Source organism: Panthera tigris, chromosome C1, assembly GCF_018350195.1.
Source record: "Panthera tigris isolate Pti1 chromosome C1, P.tigris_Pti1_mat1.1, whole genome shotgun sequence".
Lineage (NCBI taxonomy): Eukaryota > Metazoa > Chordata > Mammalia > Carnivora > Felidae > Panthera > Panthera tigris.
Genome location: NC_056667.1, coordinates 78,372,368 through 78,397,075, shown reverse-complemented (window position 1 = coordinate 78,397,075; position 24,708 = coordinate 78,372,368). Strand labels below are relative to the sequence as shown.

The 24,708-nt window shown below is 34.9% G+C and overlaps 1 protein-coding gene across 7 annotated transcripts in view; it reads right to left on the bottom strand.

Annotated features, from left to right (window-relative positions):
• Window positions 1-24,708, bottom strand: part of MTF2 (metal response element binding transcription factor 2) — an 80,194-nt gene that overhangs the window by 9,625 nt on the left and 45,861 nt on the right. For 5 of the 7 annotated variants that reach the window (XR_006221703.1, XR_006221701.1, XR_006221702.1 and 2 more), the window contains exons 2-11: window positions 21,972-22,170; window positions 21,765-21,846; window positions 16,979-17,074; window positions 16,645-16,745; window positions 16,106-16,254; window positions 13,916-14,011; window positions 12,511-12,579; window positions 11,177-11,300; window positions 4,002-4,069; window positions 2,175-2,345 (exon numbers count right to left, since the gene is read on the bottom strand). Coding sequence is in view for 4 of the 7 variants with exons in the window: in XM_007073411.3 (XP_007073473.1) it covers window positions 2,175-2,345; window positions 4,002-4,069; window positions 11,177-11,300; window positions 12,511-12,579; window positions 13,916-14,011; window positions 16,106-16,254; window positions 16,645-16,745; window positions 16,979-17,074; window positions 21,765-21,846; window positions 21,972-22,170 (1,155 nt within the window). In the remaining 3 variants the exon portion in view is untranslated. Of the gene's footprint in view, window positions 1-2,174; window positions 2,346-4,001; window positions 4,070-11,176; window positions 11,301-12,510; window positions 12,580-13,915; window positions 14,012-16,105; window positions 16,255-16,644; window positions 16,746-16,978; window positions 17,075-18,280; window positions 18,404-21,760; window positions 21,847-21,971; window positions 22,171-24,708 lie in introns of those variants that run through there. The other 2 variants (XM_015536073.2, XM_042997905.1) reach the window with 2 other exon arrangements.

The window sequence follows — 24,708 nt, the reverse complement described above, 5'->3', positions numbered from 1 at the left end:
TCAATATTTCACTGAGAAAACAGAAGCTACCAAACAATAACTTCAGTCATCTTCCAAATGCCAAATCTACAGCAGAACTACTATCTGTACCTATTTTCACCCAATTTCAACAAAAGGGTTCTAGAAGTCCTCCTATCAAATATCAAAGGCCACTCCCATGTTTAAGTTCTAAATCCCTTCCCTTTTGGATTCTCAAGGACTTTACAATATTTTCAGTTACCTGTCCCTCTCTCCTGTACCAATCTCTTTTCCACTGGATCATTCCTAGTAGCACATAAAAACAGGTTCCAATTAATTTTCTATTTAAAAGTCATCACTTGAGTACTTCCTTTCCTCTTCAGCTTCCATTTGTCTACCTCTCTTCAAAGTAAAACTACTTCTGAGTGTTCTCACACAAACATTTTCCACTTTCTCCCTTCTTATTCAGAGTTCTTAATTCCCATTTCCCCCTTTTCCTTTATTATCATGATTATTATATGAATCTGCCTATGTCCTTTATTTGTAGAAAAAGCCCAGTTTTGACATTTTAATTGAGCAGTGCTGGATTCAATCATACTTCAACCCATTTCAGTCTGACTTCTATCTTTACCTCTCCAAAAAAACCTGTTTTTGTCAAGGCCATTAATAACAGAATGTTATCTTATCCAACAATCATTTTCCTTTCACCTTAAATCCATCTCTCAACAGCATTCAATACTGTTTAATATGCTCATCTTTCTGAAACACCCCCCTTCTCTTGATTTTCAGGGCACTAAACTTTCCTAGTTTCCTCCTATCTCATTGATCATTCTTTTTTAGCCTCCTGTTTCTTTCACCTCTTCCAAATCTCTAAATGATAACAGGGCATTACTCTGGGCCTCATTCTCTCCCCCACCAACTCCTTGCTTCCTAGGTAATTTCATTCATTCTCATAGCCTTTAAATCAGCTTCCAAATTTGTATCATGTGTCCTAACCCTTCCTGAGCTCCTGACACACCCAGCTGTCTATATCTAACATCATCATCATTTAGATATTCCTTGTAAAAATCTCAAACTCAATTAGTATGACACAGAAGAAGCTTCGTTCACCTTGCCAAAATCTGTTCTTGTAGGTCTTGACACCAGACATCACCACCCACCAGCTGCTCAAGCCAGAAATCTGGGCTTTGTGTAACTTGATTTCTCCCTTTCTTTCATAAGTTTAAATCATTAGCTAACCTAATGAATTTTGCCTCCAATAGAAGTCTTAAATCTATTTTGTCTCCATTTGACTGAAACCACTACCCAGGCAATCTCTTACACCTAGATGACTGCAAGAGTCTTCATTTTTGTTTGCTTCTGTTCTTACCTCTATACCTATCCACTCTCCAAAAGCACACAAAGAAGTATTTTTAAAGGATAATTCAATCTGCTTACATCTTTAAATAGCTCCCCATGTTTCTTAAAAAATTCCTCAAAGACCTACACAACTCTACATGATCACGCCCCATCCAAACTTTCCAACACCTGATGCTAGTCTCTAGCCCTCATTCATACGTCACTAGTCTGTGAATTCCTAGAACATACCTCACATCCTTCATACTCATTATTTCCACCACCTGCAGTATTCTTCCCTTTGTTCTTTCACATTGGTAGGTTAGTCTCATTCTTTGAGTTTCAGCTTAAATATCATCTTAGATAGGTCTTTAAGATTTCTTCTTAAAAGTAAACCACTTCACCTCTAACCATCCCAGTACAGCCTAAATCCAAATGCTATGTCCTACATGGCACCAGAATGACCTGTAATTATTTATCACCTTTCTTCACCACTATACTGTAAACCCCATCAAGGCAGAAGGAAAGTCTGTTTTGTTTGTTATTGTATCCCCAGCACTTAGACAGTTAAGTTGCTTGATAAATGGAATTAATAAATGGATAAATGAATGAATGAAAAATGAACAAACGAACAAGCCAGTACTTAAGCTGTCTGCTAAACAAAACCAATAGGCTTATTCCTAGAAAGCCTAATATCTAAAATAAATAAACAAACATCTAACATTAACTCTTTGTACCTTGTCTAAGCAAGAAATTATAAACAGGAAAACAAATCAGGGTAACTGCCACTTATACTTTCATATATACTAATGAGACTAAATAACACATTTTTAGTTACAAATAAGCTAAAGAGAAAAACTAAGCCACAGATCAACTTTTACCTTGAATCAGATATAGGTTTGGATGCCTTTCTGCCTTTAATTTTAAATTCATGGGATGTTCCTTCAGGTTCTTTCTCTGCTTTGAAAGCCACATTTGGTGGCACAGGAGGAACACGAATTCGCAACCCAAACAAATGCTTCTTCTTCTTTATTTCTTTCCCAGACATAAACCTAAATTTTTAAAAAAATTAACTAAAAATTTAAAAACTGAACACATATACATGTCAGACCCTAACTCACAACTTTCAGATATAAAGCCTTTATAGATGAAAGTCCACCCAACACTACAAAACTCGCTCTTTCCCTTTGCTTTCCTGGATTCTTATCTGCTCCCAGAGTCAATCCACAGTAGGATACAATGGCGAAGGAGGTCGGGGGGAAGGATAGGATCAGAAGGAAGGGAGAAGAGCACACATCCACTTTTCTTTTTAAAACGTGGCATCTATGCTTCAGATTCTGTGTCTCTTTCTCTCTGTCTTTCCCCTGCTTGTGCTCTCTCTCTCAAAAATAAACAAACATTAAAAAATTTTTTTTAAATAATAAAACATGGCATCTAACTTTTTAAAGGAAGAAGAGTAGAGAGTGGTGTATTTTTAGTCCCAATATGTGTTTTCCATATTTCATTGTCCTGTTTAAAAGATCTCAAAAATGGTTTAGGAAAAGAAGAATTCTATTTCAGAGTGAATCTGTGAGGGGAGAAACCCTGGTCAGAAAGTAACAGGTGTTAGCACTGGAAAAGAGAACCCAATATGAGAGGTCCAGAAAATAAAAGGAGTGTCTAGTGTGTCATATTTAGAATTGGAAATAATCTGGAACAGAAAAATGTTATTTCGGTGTGGGTTTGGGCCTCTAAAACATGTGCTCCTAACTCTTTTCCAAAGTCCTTAAGGCTCCTTAATCCAAAACACCCCCACCTACCTTACTTCTACTATACCCTGCCTACCTTCCAGAACCACTACCAAACACTTGGAATGTTCTTCCACTTCCATGCATGTTTGAGAAAGGGAAGCTCCCATTTCTATCATAATAAGAACAGATGTATTTCTGGTACCCTAAACTGGATTACAGAATTCACATCCCATAAAGTATTTTTACCAGTACTGTAACTGCTCAGGCACTTTATGGCTTTTTAAATTGACCTAAAGATTTAGCTGCTAGTAATTGTAACATTTTTAAGGAGGAAATTGTCAAGTTCAAAAAAAGCAACTTGTTACAAACAAAAATTTTATAAGATTGCTGAACAGTTGGTAAGAGCCAGCATATACACTTAAAAAATTATTTCTATTGCAATTTTTAAATATTTTTAAGAAATGTAGATATGCTTTTTATTTCTTAAAAAAAGAAAGGTCTATACAAGGATATATCCAACAATAATCAATTATCAAAAAATTAAGACTACTAATACTATTTTTCTGCAACTGATGGCAATAACTTATCTTAAAACCATAGAAGATCTCAATCATTTTAAAACCAATATTTTCTATAATATTTTCCACTATCTTTTGCATTTTCCCACCAGCTAAGATATTATTTTATTTTCAGGGGACTGTATTATAAAAACAAGTCATTACTGAATATGTTTTTCAGTGGAACAAGCCAAAAGCCCCTGAGATATTGGTATGCCTGCCTCCCATTCACCATTCCCAGAGGATTGCTCTTCCCTTCTCCAACCCTTGAGAATCACTGCTTTGCTCAACTGAAATTAAAATTTAAAAGTTTAAAATGGTTTGTACTAAACATCAACCCCACAATTCTTAAACAATGCCATTATTCCTTATACTTACTACAAGTCTCCCTCATAGGGATACATAAAATAAATCAACTTACATGGTCTTGTAATCATTTAATGCCTCCAGAACATGCTCATATCTTTCAGATTTTGGTGTGTCTGCCAGCTGTGAAGTATCAAGAAACAATTTAAAGCACTATAATTTCATTAGTTAGTAATATACAGGTGCTAGATAGAGGCAATGTGATACAGAAGAAAAGAGTACTGACTGATAGAAGATCTAAGTTCTAATTCCAGGTCCTCAGTGACTAGCTGCGTGATTTAAAGCTATTTAACCTCTTCTTGTTTTCTTATCTATAAAAAGAGGAGTAGGAGCGCCTGAGTGGCTCAATCAGTTAAGCGTCCAACTTCGGCTCAGGTCACGATCTCGCCGTTTGTGAGTTCGAGCCCCCCAATGGGTCCTGTGATGACAGCTCAGAGCCTGAAGCCTGCTTCAGATTCTATGTCTCCCTCTGTCTCTGCCCCTCCCCTGCTTGCTTTCTGTTTCTCTCTTGAAAATAAACATTAAACAAAAAAAAAAAATTTTATATATATATATAACAGAGGTATAAAAATCCTATTACAAGTAATTTTATAAATCAAATGACATGTCTGAAAAAAACTATTAAAACACTACAAAAATGGGATTTTATTAGTTACTAAATTTATTTTAATTCTATAATCCGAGGAAATAATACATAGAATGAATGACTTTAATATCAACCATATATTGGTTCTAATAGATATTCTAATAGGTATCAATTGCTTCTAATAGATATTAGTAGGAAAAGAGGATAAAAAATGAGAAACATAACATTTTATTTCCCAATACTTCTAATATTAGCAGAAACCCATAATCTCTGTAATTTTGAAAAATTCTGTGAAACTGGGGGAGGGGAGTTATTTTCATAAAGGTTATATACTTTGGCCATCCCTAAAACCCAAAATGTCTCAGCAATTTATCATCAGAAATCATTTTAAAATCTAAATATTCAATTCTAGAAAATACTATTTTGTTTCAAAAGAGCTCCCTTAAAAGTCATTTCTGCATCTTCTTCCAAGTTTAAAGACGGGAGCCCAATAACAAAAAAAACTACATTATAGAAGGACCATTCTCAATTAAAGCCACAAAAACTAAAAAAAAAAATTCCAGAATATCATAGTTGACTTTTTACTACCAGTATGGTCTTTACCAATTTAAACTTCCAAACCTCAGAACTGCTTCAAGTAAAGAGAAAACGAATCTGCTAAATAGAATGTTGGAGGCAGAAGAGAGAGTCATCTACTCCAACTCCCTTTATTTTACAGATTAGTTAACAGATATAAAGGTTAAATGAAGTGCTCAAATTCACATGGCTGATTAGTGAGAGAGCCAGAATCTGAACCCAAGTGACAAAAGTCCACTCATTCAACATTCACTGAGAGCCCATACTGTGCTGATGCATTGGGTGCTTTTAGAAAAAAAAGAAAAGAAATGGGACAGTTTGGTGTTCATGCCTCTATACCATACCACTTCCTCTTATCGTAATTTCTGTAGTGTCCAATGATAGAGAATTTCTATTAAAGAAAAATAACAGAATCAGACCTTAAAGCTGGAAAGACACTTTAGATGTCCATCTAATTCAAGGTTCCATCAATACTGCAATCCCTTTTATAGTACTGACATTCATTCAACCTTGGTTTAAATATTACCATTGATGAAAGCTGCTGAGGCACCTATGAGGGAGCCCATTCCATAGGTGGACAACACCTTCCTTCCTGGAACTCTTCTATTCCCTCTTTTACAAGACAGTTCTTCAAATATTTGGCAGCAGCTTGTCATGTCTAAGTATAAGATTATGTCTAAGTGTAAGATTATGTTAAAAGTTTTTAGCAGCCACATCACATGATTATCTCATATTAAGCTCTGGGTAACTAATTTCATCCTCTTCCTCATCTCTACTTCACCACCCAACTGTAAAATCTTATCAGATAAACTGATCAAATCAAGTGCTCCCTATCATATGCTACTTCTTCTGAACTGGATGTTTGTGTATTTAAGCCTTAAAAGCAAAACTTTGTGACTGCTGTTACTTTGATTTTGTTTTCAGGTCTGTGTTAGAGATCATCTTTCCTCTTGTTCTGTCATCCTTGAATTGGAAGGTAGACACAAAGACAGAACCCTGTGACTCTCCATTAGAATCTCCCTCAAGAATATTTCCAAGCCACTGACTGCTTTTGTTTCTATTAATCAATTAGTATCATATACGTTTAATTTTTAATTTTAACCACTTCGAATTTCATTATCTAATCTGAAATTGAGTTACACAATGTCTATAACATACCCATACCCATTTGACACACCAGTGTGGCTAACCATATCAAAAAAAGAAACATTATAGTAAAAGAGTGTTTTTCCTTATTGCTTTAAAAAATTTTTTTTGATGTTTATTTATTTTTGAGAGAGAGAGAGAGAGAGAGGCAGAGCGTGAGCAGGGGAGGAGCAGAGAGAGACAGAGAGAGAAAGAGAGAGAGGGAGGGAGGGAAGGAGACACAGAATATGAAGCTGGCTCCAGACTCAGCTGTCAGCACAGAGACCAATGCAGGACTAGAATTCACAATCCATGAGATCATGACCTGAGCTGAAGTTAGATGCTTAACCAACTAAGCCACCTAGGCACCCTGCCTTACTGCTTTTTAAATCTTCACAAACCACACATCTGAAAAATGTGCTTTATATTTATGCTGACAACAACAAAACTGACTAATTTCTCAAATCTACTTCTCTTTCACTTTTTGAAAAGCACAATGAATGAACTCTCTTCTTTGTTTTGGTACTCACTCTCTATGATGTCTCAGAAATTTTATCTGTAAGTTCCTTTAGCACTCTAAAACTATTTTGCATAGAACTATATATATTTCAACTTGCATTATGGGGTCATGGGATCCTTTTCTGGACGCCTGGGTGGCTCAGTTGATTGAGCGTCCAACTCTTGATTTCAGCTTGGGTCATGATTGTGAAATCTAGCCCCGTGGCTAGGCATGGAGCCTGCTTAAGATTCTCTCTCTCCCCCTCCTCCCTCCCTCTCTCTCTCTCTCTGTCTCTCTCTCTCTCTCAAAAAAAAAAGGGGGGGGGGCAGAGATACATTTGTTTATTTTGAAGACTAATAAGTACAGATACTATAGTTTAAATCAAGTAATCTGTATTAAAAGAACATCATATTCCAGGTTTGCGATCTGTTCATGAGGTTTATAATATAAACATAGTAACCATTTTTGTTCCTTTTATCACAGACACTAACCTCATACTAGGCTTTAACTTTCAGGGTTGTAAATTTCTGTACAGACATAAATACTATTATGCATAGTTATAACTCTTCCCTTCGGTAAAATACATTTTCAATCACCAGTATTGAATTCCACGCTGCTTAGACTTAAGTATGTCAAACAGCTTAAGTAATTTGTTTGCCAACCTAGTTTTTTAAAATTTAAGACCACGGTTAACAGAAAAGTAGGCTGCCCTTACAGAACTAGGATTTTTGATCACATTAGGAATTAAAGACAAATAATAAGCAGATTCCAAAAGCTATGAATATCTCATTTTAACTCCCAAAAGCAATCCAGTACAATTCCTCATTCTAAATAAAAAAAGCCTTAAGCAACCTTTATTTGGGATCTCAAATATTGTATTACGTATTTTTACTCTCAAAGCAAACATTACAAAACAGTGGACTCTCAAATAGCTACATTCGGTCATATGATTGATAATCATTAAGGCACAAAGTCTCAAAGATGTATAAAAAATCACATTAAGGAAACATGATACAGAACTATCATTATGATCCAATATGTTCTAAAAGTTTCAGCTTCTCTTTTCAATCCTGAAATAACCAACTAAGGAAAAAACATGATACATAAATGTTAAATTTGCCTTTCAGTATAAAAGGATATACTCTCCCCCCAAAATTAATTCTTCTCCAAAAGAAGTTTGGTATTTTTGAAACTTCTTTTTGTTATAAAAGAAGTCATAGTTCCTTTATAACCACAACAACAACAAAAAGAAGTACAAAACACTCAACAGATATCACTGATTCAATTAAGACTGCTTCAGAACTGGCAACTGAAGAAAGTATTTATTAGGCTTCCAAAACAGCACAGAAATATTACTATGTGGCGAGAGTCATCATATGTAATATATAAAATTAAGTCCTAATTCAGCTCAGGAATGTCAAATATAAGTGCCTCCCTGTTACTAGTGTGTCCATATATATTCCTAAACAAAATGTCATACAAATCTCAATCAACTTCTCGAGTCATCACAAGTCTTTTTTCTTTTACCTAGATGGAGGAAGTAAAATTACAGCTATTTTTCTGTTTTGTTTCAATTTTGAGGAGAAACTTCTAGAGCAACTGTCAATATAACATAATCTAGAGTATGTATAAAGAACTAATGTTCAAAATGACTCGAGTACTCAACCAACCATTTACTTAACATACAGTATTTTCTCATGTTTTAAAAGTAATTAATGCTATTTTATAAAAAGGTTTTTAACATATATATAAACAAAAAGGAAGATTCAATTCGCAATTTGATTTCAGTTAACCAAAGATTTACTATTTTAATAATCCAGAATAATCCGTTATTTGTATTATTTTTGTTTCTATTATCACAAATATTTAATAAGGCAAACTAAATGAAAATTATTGAGTAAATGTTCAAGCTGGCATCAATGTTATGGTCTTGGCATCAATGTTATGGTCTCTATTATTAAAATTTCACTCTCAAAACCAATTATAATGACAGTATAAAGATCTAAAAGATTAACACAAAATTAAAGGCTGAACTTCCATCTGTAAATACCGCAGGATGGAATGAGTAATCGAAGTCTGAATATTTTCTTTTTTTTAATGCAGAGAAAAAGCAACGAGAAATGATTAGAAAGCCACTTGTTAATAAATGTGATGGCTCCAAAAAATGTAAACACTCTTCAGAACAGTAAAACTTTTCTGTCGTCAAGTTTTATTAGAGTATACGGTTGTTCTTCTTAATTATTTTTGAAAGATTTTATTTTTAAGTATCTATACCCAACATGGGGCTCAAACTTATAACCTCAAGATCAAGAGTTGCATGCTCTAATGACTGAGGCAGCCAGTCACCCCCGTTTCCTCTTAATTTTTAAATTTTGCAAAGACTAAATTTTCCATATTCACAAAGAATAAGAAATCAAAATTTCTTATTTCTAAGACATTACCCCGTAAAAGCTACAGAAAATGAGAACATGTATCTACTAATGAAATAAATTTTTTTTATGTGTCAGAACTGAACCACCTGAGCTAGAACTGAGATACCTGAAATTCATAAACTGAACTCATTTCTTAAAAATAGACTAGGGACACCTGGGTGGCTCAGTCGGTTAAGCATCCAACTCATGATCAGCTCAGGTCATGATCTCATGGTTGTTAGATCAAGCCAAGCTACAGGCTCCATGTTGAACATGGAGCCTGCTTGGGATTCTTTCTCTCTGTCAAATTAAAAAAAAAAAAAAAAAAAAATTTAAATATGCTAATTGTGATTTTTACTCTCTATTTTCAGCCTCTTGAATAAAATCTATGTATCATTTTTTATTCTAATAAAAGCATCTGAAATAAAGTAACTTGAGTTTTTATGTGTGCCCACTGTCTACACGAAGTAACCACTACAGAATTTAATATGATACATAAAATGCACTAAGACTATAGATGTATCTGCATAAGAAGTGCTGAAAAGAACCATGGCTAGAAAGAAAGCATTTTAAAAGAATGTATTAAAGCTTTACATATTAAGATGACTATAATGAACACTACAGCTGTTAGTGCCTTATACTTGTTTTTCTTTTATTACTAATCAGTTTATTACAATTTATCAAATTTGTAAGTCACTCCTTTTCTCTCAAATTTCACCCAGAAAAAAGCATGTAACAGAAAACAGAGCATTATATTCCAACTTCTAATACTCAAAACATCTTGGCTCCATTGATTTAAATGGTATCTCTGATTTTTAAAATCTAAGCATTCTGCAGGTATTTGTTTCAATATTTTATGCAGCTAGCTGACCTACCAACTTTTAAATAAATGTGCATTATGCTCTCCTTTATGCCTCATAAAACCCCCCAAAACAACCCAAAAAACCCTGATATTCTACTTGTCATCAACCTTTTATAAACTGCCTCATGTCTAAAGTTACAAAGCAGAAATTCTTCCTAAACTTCAAGTTACTTTACACAATTTTTACCTCAAAAAGTAATGTGTGACTAAAATTTACACATCTAATTCCACATATTATAAAACAAGATTTTTATTTAAGCTAAGAGTAGTTAGTATCTATATCTATATGTGTATATAGATATAGATTTGTTTTCTCTTAATTTGGCTTCATGCCCAGCACAGAGCCCAACATAGGGCTTGAACTCATGACCCTGAGCTGAGATCAAGAGTTGGACACTTAACCAACTGAGCCACCCAGGTGCCCCAATATCCTTATTTTAATAATTCTAAATAACTGCTAAAAACAAGGTAACTATTATTTTACTTTCTTCTTCATGCTTGCCTACTGTTTCAAAATCTTCTTCAATGAACATACGTTAACTTTTACACTGTTTTTTAAAAAGACTCTGTAAATCAGTATGAGTGGTTAGGCTTTGCAAATGAAAGGCAAAATGAGATGTCAGAATGAGGAGGATAATCTCCAACTCAGCTTTACCCTCTAATTCATTATTCTAACACTATTACTGGGTCCCCTCTCTCCCATTCCTGAAAGTCAAAGATATATAAGGGAGTACCAACAAGAGAGGAAAGAATGTTAGTTACATCTCTAAGTTTATAGAAACTTTAAAAAACCTTAAGTTTTTAAGGAGGAACCATTAGATACACAATAAGGATTTCTCCCTCCCTTGTATCTTTACAATGATTCTCACTTCAGAAAAGAAAGAATCAAGTAATTTACTTCCTCCGTCTACATTTTTCCCTGAATAAACAGGCAACAGGAGGATGAGAGGGCTAGTCTTCATATCCTCAAAGTTATTTCTCCCTGAACTAAAAATAAAACTCTACTTTAGATGTGTGACTTATACATGTATCTTGGCTGCTTTTCACAAAAACAAAACAAAACAAAACAAAACAAAACAAAACAAAACAAAACAAAACAAAACAAAACAAAAACAAAACAAAACAAAAAAGATATCAAGTAGCTAACGAAGTTAGCCCTAAGACCACTTACCTCTCCAGGATGCAATCTATCCCAGTTTTCATTAATATATGTCATGAGCTCAAGTTCAGAATCAAAGTATTTCTTCTTGTGAATAACACTTAGGTTGTAAAGGCATAGGTGTGCTATATCTACCCTGGAATCCAAAAATAATCAAAATATACAAAAACATGCTTTTGATTATTGTTAAAAAATCGTATTTTTACAAATAAAAACAGCAATTAAAAAATCCAAAGTGAAGTATTTAGGTAAGCAGAGGGTCAATACCATAAATCATATTCACAATGTAATAAGTCATTACATACGAAAATAACAGGGAAACATTAAATATTTACTTATAGTGAGTAGTCAGTATAAAGTAAAAGATATCTGAATAATCTCTTTCATTCAAAGAGGATGTAACTTTAAGAAAACTTACAATAAAAATTTTCCATTTCACTTACATATAAACCATAGCAAAGATCATACTTTAACAGACTTTATCTGATTCATGAGTTAAATCTTATCTTTTCCTAAAATACATAAAGCATTCAATGAAAGTTTCTAAGTACTTACTATAAGCATTTTGTCAGTAAATCTCCAAAATTCATCACACTTTTCCCACGCCCAAAAATTACACTACAGCAGAAACTGGCATATTTGGTATAAGACCTCTCTCATCTGAAGTCCCAAAAGAATTAAAAACATAAATAAGAATTTTAGGGGCGCCTGGGTGGCTCAGTTGGTTAAGCGGTCGACTTCAGCTCAGGTCATGATCTCACGGTTTCTGAGTTCGAGCCCCGCGTCAGGCTCTGTGCTGACAGCTCAGAGCCTGGAGCCTGCTTCAGATTCTGTGTCTCCCTCACTCTGACCCTCCCCCGTTCATGCTCCGTCTCTCTCTGTCTCTAAATAAACGTTAAAAAAAAAAATTTTTTTTAATAAAAAAAAATAAATAAGAATTTTAAAAATCTAAAAGATATGTACAGTTACATTTTATGGATCAGAAAATAAATGGCCTTATCATTTCAGCAATAAGACTAGACAATCTTTAGTGAAGATGACCTCAGGTTTAAGGATAAATAAAAGAACTAAAGCTAGGCATAAAGAAAAACAAATTTTTATTTAAACCAAGTTAATATATACAGAGCATTTCACCCTATTAAGTTTAAGAATATGGCCCCTTCTGTGCTGACAGCTCAGAGCCTGGAGCCTGTTTCAGATTCTGTGTCTCCCTCTCTCTGACCCTCCCCCATTCATGCTCTGTCTCCCTCTGTCTCAAAAATAAATAAAGGTTAAAAAAAAAAATTAAAAAAAAAAAAAAAGAACATGGCCCTTTTTTGTTCCTTAACAGAAATATCCATACTTACCACTGTAATGGTAGACGTTTGAGGTATTCTGGTCCAGAACTGCAGACAGAGCAAATAAACGTATAAAACCTAAGGAAAAAAGAAAAGTTGTATAGTAAGTAATCAAGGGTACACATATTCAACAATTAAAGCTAATATTCAGCAACTACATATCCTACAACAGATGACTGATACACAAAGCAAAACCTAATTTGAATTAAGACACTGTGATTTAAAAAAATTCTTTTCCAGTAACAACAAATAATGAAATAGTTCATATATAGGAGGCAGAAGTATTTTTTTTTAAATTACAGAGGAGACATTCAGTTCACACACAGATTCATATACACATACAGTTTTCTAATGGCTTGTGTGTAACATGAATTGTGATGACAGCCCTCACATACAATGTTGTATTCAATGCTCAAAACAATCTGGTAAAATAAAAGGAGAGAAGTTGATCTTCCTAAATTCTAAAAGATAGTAAGCAACATAAGTCAACATTTAAACCCAGGTTTTTTATGCCAAATTCAGAGCTCTGTCTTTCATTTTTCTTCCTAGAGCCATTCCATATTCTGCCATTCCATATTCTCCTAACCCAGAAAGCACATTAGGTCTGCTTTTGGAAATTCTTTAGAACACAGACGCATATTTTGTGTATCAAGGTTCTATGGCCTTTTCCAACTTTCTGTCACAGGATCCCTCTGAGGTTCTTTAAAGGAAGGTACCAATGGAAATAGTTTAGAGCATGTGGGACAAAAGGAGCAAATATAATCACTGATCAAATACTTCAAAGTGTTCCGGAATAACATCTAAAAGCACAAGAATTATGTGTATTTTAAAATTATGCATAATTTGGGCGCCTGGGTGGTTCACTCAGTTGAGAGTCCAACTCTTGATTTCAGCTCAGGTCATGATTCCAGGGTCATGAGATCGAGCCCCACATTGGGCTTTGCGCTGAGTGTGAAGCCTGCTTAAGATTTTCTCTCTCTCTCTCCCTCTGACCCCTCATGCGTGCTCCCCCTCTCTCTCTCAAAATAAGATAAAATCATGCATAATTTAAATATATTACTCAATATTTTCCCAGTAAGGTGACTCCTTCACAAATCACTGTTGTAATTCCTTTTAGAAATCTGAAACAGGGGTACCTGGGTGGCTCAGCTGGTTAGGCAACTGACTCTTGATTTTGGCTCAGGTCATGATTTCATGATTTGTGGGTTCAGTCCTGACATAGGGTTCTGTGCTGACCCTGCAAAGCCTGCTTGGGGTCCCCCTCCCCCCATCCCTCCTCTGTTTGCACTCTGTCTCTCTCAAAATAAATATAGTTTAAAAAAATTATTTAAAAAAAAATCTGCAACAGCAAACATAACTACAGTACAAAAGCTAACAAATATATCGATTGGTAAAGTTCAAGTGCCCTTCTCACCTGTCTCCAAATAGCATTGGCTTTTGAAGGCATTGCACACAAGCCTCATGAAACCACTGCTTACATTTGCAGCATTGTAGCATCTTTAAATACCAGCTATAAGAAAAAAGTTAAGATTAAAATTGCTATGTTTGCAGGTAAAGTTTTAAAACCAAAACCCAAAGTGGCATTATACAAAATACTGTTATGATTACACTATGGCATATCTGCTAAATTTAGTGTTAAATTTTTTCTTTCCCAAAAAGGTTACTGATTTCATCCCTCCTCTCTCTTTCATTCATGAGAACTTACGAGCTCTTTAAAGATACATCTACTATTTCATCAATAAGTGCCTGGTTCCTACACTAGTAAAGAATCTCTGTCAAATAAAAAAACCTGAGATTTTTTTTTTCACATCAACTCTCTACACCCTAAGAGAAAACAGTTTCAGAGGTTACTGATGTGTACAGCTGTTTGCCCCATAAACCAAACAGCCATAAGCAGCTTTATATCTTCACACTGTTTCCATTATTGTCCATTATAATGAAAAGGAATGGAATATAGCAACTTAATAAATTTGGCTAACATAATTACAAATCTAATCAAAGACTCTAACAGGTGTACAGGCTTTGTAACAGGTTTTGTTCAGTTTCAGATAGCTGAAGAAGCTAAAATTGAATCACTAGCTAAGGATATCCTTTTTTCAGTTAGTACATGGTTTTGCTATGGATATCCTTACGTGCCACCCAAATAATGCCTTTCTTCCAATAATTCTTTTGCTCAACAAGTGAGCCCCACATTAATTGTAAGCCATATTATACGCAAAGGCAAGAAGACTGATACTAAGGTCATTCATTCATCGAAAGACTAATAAATACTAATTATGTTCCAAGTACTTAGCTAGATCCTCTATTAAAGTTAAGAGTGGCTAGCAGTGTCAAACATAGTTCATGTAGTCATGGTACTTAAAGAACAATGAATGATCCACCTTATAAAATGTCTATGATGATTTCCACCTATTTTGAGTAATACTTCAAATTAAATGGTAGGAATAAATGAATAAAGGAAAAGATCAATCTCTATGCCTCTTCACTGTATCTCTTTTATAAGTGATTAAGGAAACAAGACAATGTTTTTTAAATCTGCAAGCAACCAAAAGCTAAGAAATGTTATAAAAATGTCAAATCACAAATAAATAATTCCATCAAGAGATATGGCAGAATGAAGAACTAAAAATTCGTTAATTTACATATTCATTTATTCATGTTTCATCATTGAACAACTTACGTCCCAGTCATAAGTAAAGTAAACTTTATAGACATTTTCAGTACACACATTTGAACAGATAATATTTTAATGAATCATGTCCCAGCATTCTCCTAAACAGCACCCTTGTCTTAAGAGAAACACTGAATCTGAGAGGAAGAAAGACACCAGAAACCAATAATTACAATTTAAAGAGTGAAATATAAAATGCTTCACTAGTGGTTTTTAAATGTAGTACAAATACATGATGCACAACTTGCCTTAATACGAGCTTGTACAAAAAAGAATTAGAAGTATTAGTTGACCACCACAAAACCAAAATGATCCCAAAAACATAATGGGACAATCTGAGAGGTAGTAAATACAATCTCTCCCTGCAACAACAGGAGCATCAGTTCTGAACTCTAAGAGCCCAATTATAATCTGTGAGCCTATTCCTGGAAACAATGCATTTTCTAATCATAACACCGTATTTCAAGAGTAATACTCAAAAACTGGAGAACAACAAAGACAGAGGTTAGAAATCATGTCATAAAGAATGTCCGGTAGTAACGGAGAGTTTGACCTGGAAAAAAAAACACTACTGGTATGAGTCATGGTAGTAGGAAATATGATTGCTGGACTGAAATATTTTAAGAGTTACCTCCTAAGAAAGAGAAGATGTATTTGTTTAGTTACAAAGAGCAGAACTAGGAGCAGTGTTCAGAAGTTAAAGGTAAATTTGTAAACGTTCTTAGTTAGAACTATGATTCACTTATTTAGGTAACACTTAATGATAAAGATGAATATTACCTACAGCTTCTAATTTTCTCCCCTAATTTTCTTTATTGATACTTCCAAGCATTTACAATTCACTATCATTCCCACACCACAATCAATAACAAAAATAAAGTACATAATACAAACAGAAATCACTTAAAGGGCATAAAATAACTATTTACTTACTCTCCAGGGCCTCCACAGTAGCAATAACATTGTTGGACATTGGTCTTATGACCTGCATCCCATTCAAGGTCTGCCACACTGTAGGGTAATGTCTGCTTCATGACTTGCAATGCTTTGGCATTTGGTCCTTTCTTAAGCGCACCACCCCTCTATATTAGAGGGAAAAAGTTATTTAAACAAGTGCAGGATAAAATTCTAAACATAATTCTTTAACATAAAATGCTTTTGAAACTTCTGAAGAAATTTCCATTCTAAATTTCTTACCATCTCACAAACTGTTTGACTAGTAATAATCCTTATTTATTTTGTTGTTTTTCAAACTATTGCCCCAATTCCAAGACCACTCACTATCAGAAAATAAGTGCAAGGATAGTAGCAAGTCACTTAAGCATCATTAGTCAAACAATAAGCATCACCTCGTTCTACCCGGCACTGATTGCTCACTGCAGTCAAATAAACTTTCAACATACACAATCATTACGCTGAGAGTACCTTACAAATTCCATTTAGGGCTTTAGCCCAAAACACTTAAAAGATACCTTTGTTGTTGTTGCAAAAACACACTGTCGACAGAGCCATTTTTCATCTGAATCAATCACACTGGAATCAATATGAGGTGTGTGACACAACTGATGATATCCTTAATATCAAAAAAAGCATAAAGCAAATTCTATTTTATTAATAAATACTACAACACAATTTCAAGAAGGCATTTTAGTATTCTCTTCTCCATTAATATACTTATAACTGAATAAATTTATGATAACAGCTTCAAATTACCAATGTAAAAAGTACTTTTAATCATTAATCTTCAACAGGAGCATTAAGTATGTAATAAAACTTTTCCACAAGATTATAAGAAATCAATTTTACCTTGGCCACATTTATCACATATAACCATTTCATTGGGAGCTTCTGAATACTCTTCTTGACATATTGTACAGACCATTTCCCCACTTCCAGTGGCTCCTGCAATGTTTAAAATATGCATTAAAAGACAGTCATAATAAAGAAGTTATTTCATACAACACAACTACTTTTTATGACTCAGTAGATACCCCATATTGGCAGTGTTTACTCACTAGAACATAATGATTTCTACTCAAGGCAAAATACTCTCTACAAAAGGCTATCTCCCACCTTTAACTTAAGATGCCTAACTACCTACATTGATAATTTAACCTGCTTTTACAGCAGAGGGCATAATAAATTATGCGCTCTCAGGCAAGATCCCTTATCATTCACTTCTAACATTCCCACTCCCCTGGGGAACAAGGAGATGGGATGTTTTGTGGACATTAGAACTAATCTCCAGAATACGCATATACTTATATACATGTATTTGCTCACCCTACAATGTCTACCATCATGATACTGAAGAAAAAGGGCAAAGAAGATATGTCAATGACCTCTTTCTCTTTGGATGCAGAACATTTCTTTTTACTTACTAATTTATGAAAGAAGCTGAATCCCAATTATTTAATCTCCAGCTTCTAAAATCTAGAAATATGGTGTCCAATAAAGTATCCTAACAAAATCCCAGTGCAACAAAAGTTAAGGAGTTCCACAGTTATTAACTATATTTTTTGCCTGAATAGGTAAATTATTTCTTCTTTAGGCATTTTTACTCTAAAAACAGTTTTATTCCACAAAATTTAGAAACAATTTTAACACTCTAACATCATTATTCCCAATATTCTCTTCTTGTCAATTTCACAGTTAAACTACATGGTTTATTCACATGCCAACAATAATAAAAATTTACTATTTTCTATGGGCCAAGTACTGTTAGGCTCTTGACATATATTATGTTGTTTAATTCTACAACTTATTAGGTAAGTAAGCTACTTATAGAGAGGAATTGAGGCTCAGAAAGATAAAGTAACTAACCCAAAGACCCTGAGAAAGTATCAAGGCCAGGATTTAAATACAGATATGCCAGAGTCTATATTCTCTCCACTGTGAGAGGATTCCTTTCATCAGTATTCTGTAATATTTTTTCTATCAGAAGTATTGTTCACACTGCTGTTAATAACTTCTAATAGCTGCATAATATTCCATTGAGTGGAAAAAACCAAATTTACTTTATTACGACTCTACTCTTTGGTGTATGTTAGCAAATTGTTTGTTTGCATTTTTCCAGACTTATTTTACTGTCTTGTCCTCTCTCCCCACCTCTCCCAGGCTTTGTTTACTTCCTTCTACACTTGGCAGGACATGGCCTCCATAGCTTCCGAGTTTATGGCTCCGGTCAGGAGAGCAACCGGACTGAGCCTGACACCACTCAGTCCAAATCTGCCATTCCCTAGAAAAGGACCAAAGACTCCAGATTTTGTCTTAGATATATCAAATTTTCTGTTATTAAAATAAAAATAAAACTACAGTAAATATTTTCCACCTACCTTTTTTACTTTTGAATCATTTCTTTTGAATAAACTGCTAGAACTGAGTCTGCAGTACTGAATAAAGAATATAAAGCATTCTTATGCATTCAATGCAACAGTTAAAGTCATACCCAAAATAAAAATGTACACTGCCATCAGTAGTTTATTATTTTCACAGAAACCATAATAGTGTTAGGTGTTAAAATTAAAAATCCTTTTAAAGTTACTTACTTTAACCTATCTCCCTTTTGTAATGCACATTTGAGACTAAGATGACTGACTATACACTTTTCCTTATTTACATAAACTTTTTAAAAGAATCTTATTAGATGGGTGAAATTACTCCAATTTATTAAGTTATTTTGGGAGGCCTGGGTGACTCAGTCAGTTAAGTGTCTGACTCTGGATTTTGGCTATTATGATTTCACAGTTCATGAGTTTGAGCCGTGCGTTGGACTCTGCACTGACAGCACCAAGCTTGCTTGGGATTCTCTCTCTCCTTCTCTCCCTGCCCCTGCTTTCTCCCTCAAAATAAACACATTTTTATTTAAATTATTAAGTTAGTTTGGTATATATCTATTATTAGCAAGTTTTTTGTAGGCAGAAAATTACTAAAGCTACTCTCCACATTGAATCTGCCATAATGCAGTTTTCAGATTCATTTGTTCATTCTACACTTGCTCCAATTACATTTGTGCTACTTTCTGGTTGCTATAAAGAGTTAAATAGCCAAGGAGCAATCCTTTTCTCATTTTAATTCTAAGGATAATAAAAAGAAACCAGGGAGCAAAAACAATCACAGACCATTAAACTGATATACAGATGTTGGACATGCACCTCCATCACTTTCACAACTTTTTATATGTACTACTGGCTTTCTTCTTCCTATCTGGAAGGAAGGAATGGATAGAGAGAGGGAGGGAGGGGGGAGGGATGGAAGAAAGAGACAGACAGAAAGACAAACAGCTCTATACTTAACCTGAAGGAACACTGAAAAATTGAAAGGGACACAGAAATAAGAGACAAGCATAAAACATGTTTCACTTTAGTGCACCTGGGTGGCTCGAGAGTCTTAACTTTGGCACAGGTCACGATCTCACGGTTTGTGAGTTCAAGTCCCACACCTATGCTGACAGCTCAGAGCCTGAAGCCTGCTTCGGATTCTGTCTCCCTCTCTCTCTGCCCCTCCCCCCTCGCGCGCTCTTTCTCTGAAACTAAATAAACATTAAAAGCAACAACAAAAAACCCCACTTCAGGGGTGCCTGGGTGATTCAGTTGGTTAAGTGTCCGACTCTCAGTTTCAGCTCAGGTCATGATCTTGTGGTTTCATGAGTTTGAGCCCCGCTTCAGGCTCTACACTGACAGTGCTGAGCCTGCTTGAGATTCTCTCTCTCCCTCTCTCCGCCCCTCCCCCACTCACACGGTCTCTGTGTCTCTCAAAATAAATACATACATACATACATACCAATTTCAGTTCTACCATAGAGAAAGACCCATGTTTACAAACTAAGAAAGTAAAGATAATTAGGTATGTAGGGTAACAAGATCTGCTCATTATTACTACTGTTGGAGACTCCCTATTTTTCTCCTACCCATTTTCTCACTGACTCCTCAATTGTAGATGCAAAACATAATTTCAGTACTTTAATCAGTCCCAAGAACTGTAAAAAGTTTCTCTTGGAAAGACATCTTACTAGACTAAGAACTATTGAGTTCCCCACCTAAGCCCTGAGTACTAATTATGTAGATGGTAATTAGAACATTTCTAATTCCTTTACCAAAACTTTATTCTTTAAAAAAAATTAAGAATGAAATCAAGAAACAGAACACAGTAGCAGCACATGGGTGACTCAGTCAGTTAAGCATCCAAGTCTTAATTTCAGCTCAGGTCATGATCTCACGGTTCATGAGTTTGAGCCCCACATCAGCTCCACTTCAGCCCTTGTCCTCACTGACAGTGCAAAGCCTGCTTGGGATTCTCTCTCTGCCCCTCCCCACCCCCAAAATAAATAAACTTAAACACACACACACCCACACCCACACCCACACACACACACACACACACACACACACAGTAGTAACCTACCATAGAGTTGCACTTGAGACTCAAATTCAAAACCCAATCACTAAATATTTTAGAAAGGTATCCATCCTTTAGGGAAAGTAAATTTAGATCTCCTTTCTATAAGATATGAAACACAGGTCTTAGTGCAAGCCTATTAACTCAATAAAAAAAAAAAGTGGGGCTTTAGTGTGCAGCTAAAATACTCAGATTTTAATATTCATATTTTTGTAAATCACTTTTCATGAGAGATACCTAAAAAATATCTTTAACAGATTCAAAGAGCGCACAGCAATTATAGGAATTATTACAATAACAAAATGGAAAACACTACAAGAAACCTACCTATAACCAAACCAAAGCATACCTGTATTCATTTTAATTTGCATGCAAATATAGCCTCATTTTCCTATCTAAACATAAAAACCATAAATGGTCATTTCAAGTCATTCTTATTAATGAGCATTTCTAATACTTTAAACCTGTTTAATATATGCTAATTTCCCCAAAAGCATATGGCAAATAGTATGTTCTCAATAAATATTAGCTCTCTACATTACTTTTTTTTTTTAATGTTTACTTATTTTTGAGAGAGAGAGCGTGAGCAGGGAAGGGGCAGAGAGAGAGAAAGGGAGAGATACAGAATGCAAAGCAGGCTCCAGGCTCCAAGCTGTCAGCACACAGCCTGAGGTGGGGCTCAAACTTCCAAACTGTGAGATCATGAGCTGAGCTGAAGTTTGACACTTAAACTGACTGAGCCACCCAGGCAGCGCTCTCTACATTACTTTTACTAATAAAATCAAGTGGCAGTTAAGTTGAAGCCCAAAATGTTACTCATATTAGTGGCTAAAAATTTTTATTCAAAGCTATTAGACACACCCTAACAGTTTACAGATGTGCAATCATTGATGCATCTGTTCTTTAGCCTACCTCTACCCTAACAAGAATAATTCCTTTTCTTCCAGAGTCTGCGACATAGAGTATAACATCTTGAGAAGTATAAAGAATACATCTCCTCAAAAGTGATTGCTGTATCTTAATAGACTGTACTCAACAGAAAACACTTAGAAAATAATAAGCGAAAGAAAGAAAGAAAGAAAGAAAGAAAGAAAGAAAGAAAGAAAGAAAGAAAGAAAGAAAGAAAGAAAATTACAGGCTAAAGAAAATCAATTTTTCAGTGTAAATCACGTTCAAGAGAAATAGTAGCACCTGCCTGTTTGAATGTCCTTCCAGAGAACCCAGGATTTAGAACTGTCTTCAAATATGATGAAGCAGCTCTGTTTCAATATGTTTATCTGAAATGCAGAGGAATATTTATGGTGATTTGTTTTTAAGTCAAAAACATGAAGTTAAATTTAAATACAAAATTATTAAAAGTTTACTGTAAAAAAACAGTAAAAGATATATAAAGATAACTTGCCTTTTTGATAGTTCCAAGATAAAACAAGCCATCTGACCATCTAGCTAGGACATCCTGACCCTCTTCAAATTTACATGCTGGCTTTTTGACTTTATGTCCATCCTGTAAAGACAGCTTGGTCAAGGATGTTGGGGTCTTTTGGTTTCGACGTAAAGGAGACCGCTTGTGGACCAGTGAATTACCTGCCCCTGTAGAGTCTCTGTTTAGGAAATAAAAGACCACATACAAGATCAACTTACTTGTAGAGCTTATTTACAGACCAATGATATGTTCTATATATTAATCAAACACTTTTATTAAAAACCTTAAATTGAGGGAAATTATAACAAGTACCTCAAATCACAAATACTCTCCAGGAACCAATAAGTTTAAAAGGAATGATAGCTGTGTTCAATATTCATTCAGTGCCTATCCTTAGTGAGGCAAGGATTCAGTAATCACTCCGAGACCACACATATTCAAGGTACCTATTATCAAAATAATAGTTCTAAGTGAAGTGGGTAGGCCATGGTCATGAGCAAAGGATGCCTTACATCTCAACACTGGTTAAAATAAACTAAAAGAAGTTACATGGCACAATTTCATAAGCACTTGAAAAAGAATAAAAATGCTTATGCCACATGTAGTTAAAACACACTAACCAGTGACTTTGGGGCAGCTGGGTATATTAAACTCACTGGCGGAGTAGTCATGACCTCCTTACAGGGAACCACTACTGAATTATGTCTTGTTTACTGATGCAAATGTGTCACAGTCCTTCAAATATACAGACTATGAGTTTAAAAAAAAATGAGAACCACCAATTTCACAAAATCATACTCAAATGAGAGGTAACATCATTTACATTTTTTAAACAAAAGACCCCAAAATTATGTATTCCAAAATTACATTATAATTTATATATTAGCTATTTCATAAACAGCATATCCACAGTATAACCACTATCAACTTTCTCAAAGGTCACAAAGCAATATTTGTTTGGTTTCACTTTCTCAATTTAGAGGTTTTACTAGATGCATACATACAACAATGTATAAAACTAGACAGGCAATAATTCAAAACTAGATAGTATAAAAGTGAAGCGAAAATAAAACAAGTGGGGAAGAAAAAATATGTTTCAATACCCAGGAATTGGGACTACCTAATTTCAATACCTAAGAATATACAAATTCTAGGAAATTCTGTCATCAGCTATAATACAGATGAACCTTGAAGACATTATGCTAAACAAAATACGCCAAACAAAAAACAAATACCGTATAATCCCACTTATAAGATGTAACTAGTGGGGCACCTGAGTGGCTCAGTCGGTTAAGCGTCCGACTTCGTCTCAGGTCACAATCTCGCAGTTCGTGAGTTCGAGCCCCGCATCGGGCTCTGTGCTGACAGCTCAGAGCCTGGAGCCTGCTTTGGATTCTGTGTCTCCCTCTCTCTGCTCCTCCCCCACTCATGCTCGCTCTTGCTCTCTCTCTCAGAAATAAAGAAACTTTAAAAAAAAAGATGTAAATAGAGTATCAAATTCAGAGAGACAGAGTAAAATGGTGGTTGCCTAAGGCTAGGAGGTCAGCATATGGAGTCAGTGTTAAAAAGGGTACATACAGAGTTTCAGTTTGAAAAATATACTACATTTTTTTCTTCAAGTTTTTATTTAAATTCCAATTATTTAAATACACAGTATAATCTTAGTTTCAGGTACAGAATTTAGTAATTCATCACTTAACATGTAACACCTAGTGCTTTACAAGTTCCCTCCATGATACCTATTATTTAACACATCCCCTCCCAGCTTCTTGCCCTCCAGTAATGAAAGACACACTACATTTTAAAGATATCCAAAGGAATAAGATCTCCCCAAATTTGCTGAAAACCATTAATATACATATCCAAGAAGTTCAACAAGCTCCAAGTAGGACACATGCAAAGATCTACACTGGGATTTACCAGTAAAAATGCTGAAAGACAGAAAGAAAAATAACTCATTGTGTACAAGGTAACCCCAATAATATTAACTTCTCATCAGAAACCATGAAGACCAGGGGCGCCTGGGTGGCTCAGTCGGTTGACCTCAACTCAGGTCATGATCTCGCAGTCCATAGGTTAGAGCCCAGCCATCAGGCTCTGTGCTGACAGCTCAGAACCTGGAGCCTGCTTCAGATTCTGTGTCTCCACCCTCCCCCCCCCACCCCGCATCTCTCCCACTTGTGCTCTCTCTCTCAAAAATAAATATTAAAAAAACATTTTAATATAAAAAAAAAAATAATGAAGGCCAGAAGGCAGTGAGATCCTATATTCAAAATGCTGAAAGAAAAAACTGTCAACCAAGAATCTTAATATACAACAAAACTGCCTTTCAAAAATGAAGGCAAAATAAAGATACTTCAGATAAACAAAAACTGAGAGAATTTGTTGCTAGCAGAGCCACCTTACAAGAAATAACTAAACAAGTTCTTAAGGTTGAAAGCAACTCCTGCACACCCAACTCTAAGGACTGCAAGAATTTATCCTACATCAACTGATTGCAAATCAAACACTTTAATTAAGCTAAGTCCTTACTAGACTGGTGGGCTTCCATCCCACGAAATTTTAGTTAACAGCTAAATATCCTAATCAACTGGCTTCAATCTGCTTCTCCCGCTGTCTAGGAAAAAAAAAAAAAAAAAAGGCAGAAGCAGCCCTGGCAGAGTTTGAAGCTGCTTCCTTGAATTTGCAATTCAATGTGATATTTCACCACAGAGCT